Source organism: Cyprinus carpio, chromosome B4, assembly GCF_018340385.1.
Source record: "Cyprinus carpio isolate SPL01 chromosome B4, ASM1834038v1, whole genome shotgun sequence".
Taxonomy (NCBI): Eukaryota; Metazoa; Chordata; class Actinopteri; order Cypriniformes; family Cyprinidae; genus Cyprinus; species Cyprinus carpio.
The window spans coordinates 30,695,654-30,706,794 of record NC_056600.1 but is presented as its reverse complement, the minus strand read 5'-3'; the positions used below and the strand labels follow the sequence as shown (position 1 = coordinate 30,706,794).

At 36.4% G+C, this 11,141-nt stretch overlaps 1 protein-coding gene across 1 annotated transcript; it reads right to left on the bottom strand.

The window, feature by feature from the left end:
• Window positions 1–788: 788 nt before the first annotated feature.
• LOC109078811 (gastrula zinc finger protein XlCGF8.2DB-like) lies at window positions 789–10,087 on the bottom strand. The gene is made up of 2 exons (XM_042723000.1): window positions 10,003–10,087; window positions 789–4,650 (listed from the first exon to the last, which is right to left on the bottom strand). Exons 1-2 carry the CDS (start codon window positions 10,085–10,087, stop codon window positions 3,758–3,760), a joined length of 978 nt encoding a protein of 325 aa, XP_042578934.1. The 3' UTR covers window positions 789–3,757.
• Between the last annotated feature and the right edge of the window lie 1,054 nt (window positions 10,088–11,141).

Genomic DNA, 11,141 nt, shown 5'->3' with positions numbered 1-11,141 from the left:
TGACATACAGGTGCTGGTCATATAATTAGAATATCATCAAAAAGTTGATTTATTTCACTAAGTTTTACTCTGTTGCTGCACTACTTTTGAGTTATAACAAAGTATCTAGTGTCTAGTTTCAAACAAGACCAGATTTGTAAATATACGTAGACCACAGAGTTCAAGAGCTGCAGACATTTATATTTGGATATGTTGTTTTTCAGAAAATTCAAATACAGCAGTTGTACACTAGTAATCGATTAAGTGTCTCCCCTCTTTTCAGCTGTTTGAATGCCCGTGTCTTTGAGAGGAGCACATACATGTCCTGTGATATTATTGTTTAAGTGGGTCATTCCACGAAATCGGTGCCTTTTGCTTCCTTTAGAAATAATCAAACATAGAATTAATATGACAACAAATAAATTAGCAATTTAAAAACATAATAATACTATGCATTATTTCATCAATATTACATTAAAAAAGTCAATTATTATTCTAAATAATTAAAATTGCAGGTTTTTGGCCTGTCCCTCACTATGATTGTTCCCTTTTAGCAGGACATTTATTTTGCAAAATGAAAGCAAAATTAATCACATTTACATATTTTTCTAAATACATCCTAATTTTGGAGGGTGACCACATGTCAATTAAGGAAAATATATATATTGTACAAGAGAGATGTTAAAAAGGGCTTTAAAATATAAAGTTACATTGGAAAAACCTGGAGGGCTGCATCAAATATCACTTATGTCTGAAGTGCTTCTTGTTGAAAAGCACTCTTACTAGAATTCTATTTTGTTGGACTCGTGTTTTATTTCATTTTGTTAAAAGCTGTTTAATTATTAAGCAGTGTGTCATGTAGGTTTTTTCCCTTGTATTTTATGTGAGGACCACTGGGAAGTGCTCAGTGTATATATAATTCTTTCTACCTGGTCTCATGGCATAAACGTACCTGGGGGCACTTTTTAGCAAGACACGAAACATGTACCAATAAGTACATATCACTGCAGTTTCCAAAAGAAATGAACACTAGAGGCAGTAAAACTCAAGACATTTTTTATTCCTTTTCACACAAATTTACAGTTTTGATTAATAAAGCATAATTTTCTCACAATTGCTTGAAGAATATAATCTTATGACTTCAAAACAATATTAATATGCTGGGAGATTTGAAAATCAATGCTTTTGAATGTAAGCATCACACATATCTAGCTTCATATCTATGGGTTTTCACAGATGATAGGTTTGTTCGGTAGCTCATGGAGATGTACTTGAGAGGTGAGGAGCTCCAGTTCGAATCCTGTGATTACTACGGTTTGACAAAACAGTTCAAATCTGCATATAAGGAAGTTCAAATGGTTCAGAATCAAATCAATTTTGCATTCGTTAACACTTTTAGGTAGGTTTAGGGTTGGTTTTGGTGTAGGGCATATTTTCAGCATGATAGAGCATTAACTTTTAGCAGCATTCCCCGTATATTTGAATTCTGAACTGCTGCAACACTTACCTGAAGCAACGTAATAAAACCACAGCAATAAGTACCTATATCAACGTAATAAAAACATGCCAGGGTTCACGTATTGAACCCGTGTTTTAGCACCACTAAGTGGACATTTCTCTTTGAAACGGCGGAAAATGTGTAGTAATGTACATAAAAATATGTGCCTCTGGGTACTTTTTTGCAGCACCATTTTTATGAGACCATGTTGATTTTTTTTCTAGGTTTTCTTCCCTGACATGATGTTGCTAAACGAAAGTAAAAGTTTTGCTCAAGATTGTTGCATTCTAACAGGAAAGAGTTCCGTGTCTTTATTTAAAATCAACATTTATTTTATAAAGAACACCGCCTTCTCACATATCGCACTGAAGCAGAACATGAATGGAGTAAAAAATCCATTTTTGATCCATCAGTATCAACCAATTCAGCACCACCACGATGGACAGCACCTGGTAACATCACACGTAAGAAGGCATAGCTTATGCTCCATTCACGTTATCTGAATTATTGAACTATACCTCCTAAGGTATAGTTCAGGGAACACACCTAGAAAAGGTGCATCTGTAGTTAAAGATATACTTTTAGAGACTTTGTAGCATGCTAAGAGACAACATTAGTGGGAAATGCACCCCAGATCACGTTTTCAAGCTATTTATTGGAGTCTTCATCTTTCCAACCTAAAAGATAAAGAAAAGAATGCAAGAAAAAAGAGAACTATGAAAGACTGTTAAAAATAAAACCTCTCTATGACTTGCAAGGCTTATTTTCAGCCACAAAGACAGCTGGCAGTGGACGAGTGTATGGTTGCTTCAAAGGCTAGAATTGGACTTAATGGGCTATATGAAGGACAAACACACCAAATAGAGTTATAATTTGTTTGTCCTTGCGGATTCAGTTTGTAAATATACATATGGAAGGAAAGTCCTCCAAAGAAGCAGGTAAAGGTGTCAATTATGAATCCGTAATGCAGCGTTTGGATTTCACTTTTCTTGGATAGGGCTATCAGGTGTTTATGGATAACTTTTATACCAGCCCAACCCTCTTCACTGATTCACTGCTCAAGCACACCCTGGCATGTGGCACCATACTCCTTAACAGACAGGGCTTTCCAAGAACCAAAGCTAACGACCTCAGCAAAAAGACCAAAAGAGGGGACATTCATTGGCTCAGGCTTGGAAAGGTCCTGTTGGTAAAGTAGACCAGGTCCCTATTCCAGCAGCAGTGCTGGAGTATAATTAATACATGGGTGGTGCTCACTTCACTGCAAAACAACACCCCTCTGTCCCAAAAATTTTCAGAGAACAACTAATTTCTGAACTTATCACAGAAACCACAGAGCCAACCACATCAGCTGCAACCTCGTCAAATGTGCCTGCCTGAGTATTTTGGAATTATGCGAATCTGTTTTGTTGCAAAGCTGAAGACAAGAAGGTGATGACTCCCGTTTACTGCTTACATAACCACTTATACCCCACATCAATGAGTGATGTTTCAGAGAAATCACTGCTGTGCCAGTAAGAAATTAAAAAACCAAACTTTGAGAGCAAGGGGGCTCACAGCTTGCGTATTTTGCGTATAGGGAGGATCGGCTCAGAGTATTGTTCAGATGAACAGTTTCTGCACATCTGCACAAAACTAGAATAATATTTCCATGCTTTTCCTGATCATAAATTTAAAGTTGCCTGGTATTTCCAGACAGGAAACTTGTCCAGATATTACAAAATTAAATTGAAATTGACTAAATAAGCTGAAATACACCTATATATATCAATGGTCAATTTATTTATAATCTTCCAGTTACATTGTTGCTTTTCCCAGCAAGGTAAAAGATTGACTGATATTTTGATTCAGAGGAATCAACACATGAAACTGAGTGATATACAACAGACATTCAATGTTTGAAACTACAGCAAAGCAGACGGTCAGGAATGGCCACATGAGTACAATTACACAAAAGACCATGAGCCTTATGGTGAAGCATAAAGAGATGAAGGTGACAATCAGATGTAGCGTGAACATAGCCTTGATTTCACACAGCATTTTTCTTTTCATACTCTTCGGCAAAGGCAGGGCTCTTCACCATGAGACACTCACATACCATATCTTTTATTTCTCACACTGAAGTAAGGGATAACTTGTCCTTGTACTTCTGATAAAACTTGAGCGCCCTGAAAGAACACAAACAGGGTCTCACCTTTGCATGACTTTTCACGTGTGTCTGTAAGTGTGATTATAATTGAATTTCTACCAAAATGAATGTGCAGATGATTAAACCTCTTGTCACACTGAAGAAAACGGCAATTTCTTCCTAGAATGAGTTCGCAAGTGACGTTTCATGCTGCTTTGAAATGCGAATCTCTTCTCACACTGAGGACACTTGTAAGGTTTCTCTCCAGTGTGAATCCTCTTGTGAACCTGAAGGTATTCTTTAACCCTGAAACTCATTCCACACTGTTCACAGGTGTACGGTCTCTCTCCAGTATGAATTCTCATGTGAACCTTCAGGCCATCTTCTCTTGAGCAACTCTTTCCACAGTGATGGCACATGAAAGGCTTTTCTCCGATGTGAATTTTAACATGATTCTTAAGGTGATTTGTGTCTTTGAAACTCCTTTCACACTGATGACATTTAAAACTCTTCTCTCTTGAGTGAATCTTCTTGTGATTATTAAGGTTTACACTATGTCTGAAACTCTTTCCACACTGATCACATGTGAATGGATTCTCTCCAGTGTGACTTCTCATGTGAGTCTTAAGGTTTCCTTTATACGTGAAAGTCTTCCCACACAATTTGCAGGTGAAAGGCTTTTCTCCAGTGTGAATGATCATGTGGACAACAAGGTTTTGTTTCCGTGAAAAACACTTTCCACACTGAGAGCATATTAATGGCTTCTTTTCAGTGTGACTTACCATGTGATTGTTAAGACCTCCATTATGCGTGAAAGTCTTCCCACACAGTTTACAGGTGAAAGGTCTCTCTCCAGTGTGAACTCTCATTTGAGAATTAAAGTCAGTGGTTTGTGTTTTTTGAGCTTTTTTTGGTGAGGTAGTCTTTTCAGTCTGTGAGCAACTAATTGATTCTTCTTCAGTTTTGAAATCATGATGTTTCTCATTTTGATCTTTGTCTTTTGTTTCATTCGGTTCTTGACTCTCCTCTTTCAGCGCCATCAGGTCTGAGGTGAAATAAGAAAAATACCAAGTTAACACCAGTTTAAAGGCATAAAGCAACAGACATCAAAACATTTAGACTAGTGCAGTCAATCAATTAGATAACAACTGTGAAAATAATTTCACATTGAATCTCCAATTTAATGTAAAATAACGATTACGTATTTATGTTAGTTAATTAAGCATGTTAAGACGCAAAAGAGGATTTAAAGCCAGAGACACACTGCACGATTTTAGCAATCCTATAAGATCATCGCTGGTGCAACATGGATCTAATAAACTTGGCTACAACGTGTGTGTAGACTGTACGACGATGACACCTATTGACTCGTAAGCTATGACGCACGTTTCTATAAAAGAATAAAATGTCATCAGCATGCACTAGTGGTAAACAAAAAAAGCTTGATATATCACACTTTAGCAGTTGTAGTTTTTATGTGTGCTGAAAAAAAGTGGAAGCAGTGAAAGAGGTAAGAGCTTTAGGTAAGCAGTTTTATGTTTTAGCGCCATGTCGCATTTTTATTGATTGGTCAGTAAACGTGGATCGTTACAGCAAACACACTGTGCAATGTTCATGCTGTATCTTAGGCTATCTTTGTCGCAAGACCGTGACAACGGCCATCTTTGAACCTCTTCTACTGTATGACATAAGAGCACCGATTAGGAGCCACGATCACAGAAATCACCACGATTGTTTCATGATGCCAATCTTTCGTCTGGGACAGCCGAAAATCATGCAGTGTGTCTCGGGCTTCATAGTGTGTTCATACAGTCCACTGTAACACCAGCCAAAGGATGCTGGGACAAATGGTGTTGTTAATTGTGTTAAATATTTTTTTACACAAACTGAAAAGAAAAAAAAAACATACTGGAAAGAGGTGTAACCTGTAATCTCAGAACCTTGTCAATATTGTTAACTCTATGATTTCATTAGGACACTTTTCAGCTACAGCTGCAATTAAAATGATTCATTGACCAGCAACAAATTTGCTACCTAGAACACATTTTATGAAAGCAATTCAACAAGGGCATCAGTAAACTATTAGAAAAAGCTTAATTTCCATTTGAGTGATTCTGAGAACTTAAAGGTGATGAATAATAATTAAAAAAAAGTATATCAAATTGACTTCAAAAACTCATGTACCAGAGTCACATTTTCTACAAAATCTTTTATTCTTTACAACCTATAAGGTGGGCAGCAATTTCTGCAACGGCGCCCATGGAGAAGTTTGGGATTTCGGTGCTATTGTATCACTCAGTCATGTTACCGACAATCCTACCGGACCTAAGACTTAAACCAGTGACCTTTGGATTTGTAACGTATCAGAGTGAATCAGACAATTTAAGATTCAATCCGATTGGTGTTGAAACAACCCAAAGAGCCAAATTCCACAAAGAGGCCCAGGATAACAAGACAACGTCATAAATCGGTCCATGATATCCTGGTGCCATGAGTCTGAAGCAAGTCCACCAACTAGCAGTTTTGAGCAAATCACAGCATTAAAACAAAAGAACACTTATTAATAGTTCCAACTCAGGAAGGAGTTTGTCAATTTGGGGCAAGTAACCAAGATTAATGGTCAAAGAGATGCACAGCATGACCATCACATGTAAATCCATGATAGTAATCATGATGTAAAGACTAAGACCTTTCGTTCTTTAAACAACACATCCTCACATTCACTAAATGACACAGAAACTGTCTTTTACACATATTTCAATTATGACCCTCTGTTTGAGTAAGATTATTGTGGAGGCCCTGAACTCATTTGGTGGCAGGCTTCCCTCTGAAGGGTTCAGATTCTGAGCTATCCACAGGCAAACCTCACTGGGGTTTGAGTAAGGGCTGGGCGATATGCCAAGAAATAATATTGTTGATAATCGCCTAAAAAACTGACAGACCTTTCGGCATCTTACGCTGCATTAACGGCGCATATTCTCTCAGAGATGATGAGAGACGAATCTACTTCATATGCTGACAACTGTTTTAATTAAGTCCCTTTATATTTTTCTTGTGTCCCGAACATAATGGAAAAAATTTATTTCATATTAAACAGGTTGTTTTTGAAAGTCGTTAATTTTCATTGTAGCTGCAGTGTTAATTTCAATTATAGGCTTATATTTCATTGTATAATAAACCAGTTTTGAAATACCTTTTTTAAAACATTTTCAATAAGGAGTAAGCTAAAAGCCTAATCATTTATTATCCTCACAGCCCATTAGTTATGCTGTGACACGCCATGAAATTAACTAATATTAATTTAATAATTAATGTAATAATAATAATAATAGGCCTAATAATTTGAAGAATGTAACAGCCCTACATTCATTGGAAATGCCAAATGCTCTTTACATTGCCAATATTTGATGCTTTTGACAATATCTCTGGCTATCATCCATAGATGATCATTGTCTTTCAACACACCCCAGCATGGAGAGGTTATCGCGGGCCCATGAAGAAAAAATAATAATTTGTGAGGCAAAATAAGAGCCCAATTTTAAAATCATCATGGTGAAGCTGGACATTATGGCCGTGATTGTAAAGTATGATAAATGCATGTTGATTTCACCTACCCTAATGTCTTGAATAAAATATGCCTATCTTTCAAGGTTTCCATTCTTTTTGGCATCATCAATATCAGGATGGTAAGTTTAATTTTCTTGATTATAACAAAGTGTTGTTTTTAAACTTGTAGTCAAGCTATTTATTTAATAGGCTAGCCAATATATCATGTATGACTAAAATCAGGAATTAAGGAGGAGTAATTAAAATTTTATTTTTGTATTTAAATTTTATATAGCCTATATATTTTTTTTTACTAATCAAAATACAATGCCATCATTATAACGGGGTTGCCAATGGAAGGGAGATGTTATTATGTGAGTATAGGAGAGCATAAGTCTAAGTGGACGTTCATGACATGCGGAGTCCCACAAGGCTCAATTCTTGCACCGCTCTTGTTTAGCCTGTATATGCTCCCACTAAGTCAAATAATGAGAAAGAACCAAATTGCCTATCACAGCTATGCTGATGATACTCAGATTTACCTAGCCTTATCGCCAAATGACTACAGCCCCATTGACTCCCTCTGCCAATGCATTGATGAAATTAACAGCTGGATGTGCCAAAACTTTCTTCAGTAAAATGCAATTTGTCATTGCATTTGAAAAAAAAGATGAAGTTTTCAAGGTGAATGCATACCTTGACTCTAGGGGTCAAACAACTAAAAATCAAGTCAGGAATTTTGGTGTGATTCTGGACACAGACCTTAGTTTCAGTAGTCATATCAAAGCAGTAACTAAATCAGCATACTATCATTTCAAAAACATTGCAAGAATTAGATGTTTCCAGTCAAGACTTGGAGAAACTTGTTCATGCCTTTATCACCAGCAGGGTGGACTATTGTAATGGTCTCCTCACTGGCCTTCCGAAGAAGACCATTAGACAGCTGCAGCTCATCCTGAACACTGCTGCCAGGATTCTGACTAAAACCAGAAAATCTGAGCATATCACACCAGTCCTCAGGTCCTTACACTGGCTTCCAGTTATATTCAGGATTGATTTTAAAGTACTTTTGCTCGTTTATAAATCACTCAATGGCATAAGACCTAAATACATTGCAGATATGCTCACTGAATATAAACCTAACAGACCACTCAGATCATTAGGATCGAGTCAGTTAGAAATACCAAGGGTTCACGGAAAACAAGGGAAGTCCGCTTTTATTTATTATGCTTTGCCCAGTTGGAACCAGCTTCCAGAAGAGATCAGATGTGCTAAAACAGTGGTTCTCAACCACATTCCTGGAGGACCCCCATCACTGCACATTTTGCATGTCTCCTTAATCTAACACACCTGATTCAGGTCACCTGCTCATTAGTAGAGATTCACAGACTTAAAATGGATGTGTCAGACAAAAGAGACATGCAAAATGTGCAGTGCTGGGGGTCCTCCAGGAATGTGGTTGAGAACCACTGTGCTAAAACATGAGCCACATTTAAATCCAGACTCAAAACTCATGTTTAGCTGTGCATTTAGTGAATTAGCCCTGTGCTACGTCCGAACAGATTGCACTGTATTTTAAGAAATCCAAAATTATTTTATATTTTTTACTGTCTTAAATTAATTTTAAATCAAATTTTTAAATTCCTTGTTTTATTTTTGTGACTATTTTTTATGATTCTTTTACTTTAAAGTACTTGGAATTACCAGTGTACAAAATGTGCTATATAAAAAAAACTTACCTTGCCTTGCCAACACTGAAACTCCAAACGCTTGCAAGTTTTTTAAACCCATGAAAGGAAAGAGTAAAGATATTAGGCAGCAAGTACCAAATACATCCGTTTCAAATAAATGTTAAACCATGCTGCTGCTGTTCTTTCAATAAGCAAATTTAAAGAGTATACAATAAATGAAATGCCAAACGAATATACAATAATAAACCTTTGTTTTTATCAAAAGTAAAGCATGACACCACATAAAATATAAAAAGGTATAATTTATCCAGTTTAATAAATTAAATTAATCTGACTCCAATATTTTTTACCACATCATGCTAAAGTTTTTAGACTATAAGCTATTCACACTTAAAGACAAGAAAGATATGGAAATGGAATGGTTCTTTTGTATTGCAAACATGATACTTGACTCTGAACTGCTGCTAATCATTATTCATTTGTCTATAATATTAGACAAAACCATTGGTGCCCGTCTCACACCTAGATTGCCTACACGTCATCTTTGTTGTGTTTAGGGTATACGCGTGAGTGTTGCGAGTCATGTTTACATTAATCTACACCCCGCCTCCAGCAGCGCGGGGGTGTTGGAAAGTTCTGAAACAGTATACCGTCACTCAGCCTTTTCGAACTTGGTTTTGCCCCCAAACGAAGAACGAAAACTTACTTCGTTTGAAGTACACGGGGCCTTAACACTCAGTATTCGCATCACTGCTTTTGAACAACACGTGCATACTCGCATATATTTGTCCTTAACCTCATCCTAATGTTAGTAAATTTGTAGTGTTCTGAATTAGTCGGTGTGCACGAGGTTAGTAATTTGCATAAAACAGGGCCCGGACCATCTCCATAAAAGGGCTTATCAGCAAACGCTTTCCTTACAGCTTTCATCAAATATATTCACTTTCGCCAGATCTTTGTGGAACGCCAAGTGTGCAGTACTCAAAATCAGTTCATAAACAATAATGTCAACCAATTGATTGGGCCGATTTTTGATATTTAATTAATCGGCACTGTATACACACACAGGAAAAGAAACGATACTACTTTTCAGTTTTCTGTAGAGCTGGGCATTTATAAGGATCAAATGAGTGAGTTCAGCTTTGAGAATAAATACCAACCTGATTGTTCCTCAGTATCTTCATGTTTGACTCTGAATGTTTCTTCACTCTTCATGTCTTTACTCTCCTCTTTAATAAACTCCATCTTTGTTTGTTCCTCAGTATCTTCATGTTTGACTCTGAATGTTTCTTCAATCTTCATGTCTTCACTTTCCTCTTTAATAAACTCCATCTTTGTTTGTTCCTCAGTATCTTCATGTTTGACTCTGAATGTTTCTTCACTCTTCATGTCTTTACTCTCCTCTTTAATAAGCTCCATCATTGTTTGTTCCTCAGTATCTTCATGTTTGACTCTGAATGTTTCTTTAATCTTCATGTCTTCAGTCTCCTCTTTAATAAACTCCATCTTTGTTTGTTCCTCAGTATCTTCATGTTTGTCTCTGAATGTTTCTTCAATCTTCATGTCTTCACTTTCCTCTTTAATAAACTCCATTTTTGTTTGTTTCTCAGTATCTTCATGTTTGACTCTGAATGTTTCTTCACTCTTCATGTCTTTACTCTCCTCTTTAATAAGCTCCATCATTGTTTGTTCCTCAGTATCTTCATGTTTGACTCTGAATGCTTCTTCAATCTTCATGTCTTCAGTTTCCTCTTTAATAAACTCCATCTTCAAAATAGTGTCATGTGGATCTCAGTTGAGTTTATCTGTGTGTTTAAGGTGAGGATAATTAACAGAAAAAAAATGAATGCAAATTAAATTTCTATCAGCTCCCTAGTTCAGTAGTCAGCACACTGGTGAGGGAGTCAGTCAGAGAGATAGTTAATGGCCATCAATTGCCTGATATAAAATAAACCCTAGCATTCAAAATTAAAGGACACAAGTTATATACAAGGTTCTCGTTTATATAAGGGTCATTCTACGGAAATGTCAATTTTTCTGTCCCTAGCCTTTACAGAAATATTACACTTGAAAAACACTTTAGGGGTACAATTTTTTTGTATTTTAAAATGAAACAATATGTTATTTGAACAATCACACCTTCTTGAGTCATCAATATGGCAACATTTGTACAGAGAGAAAATGCTTTATTTTGAGGTCAAAAACAGTGTTTTCTTCCATTTAAAATACAATAATGTGTCCATAACTAATAATGATGTAATTGGTAGTTATTAGTCCTTTTCTAATCAGAAACCTTGGG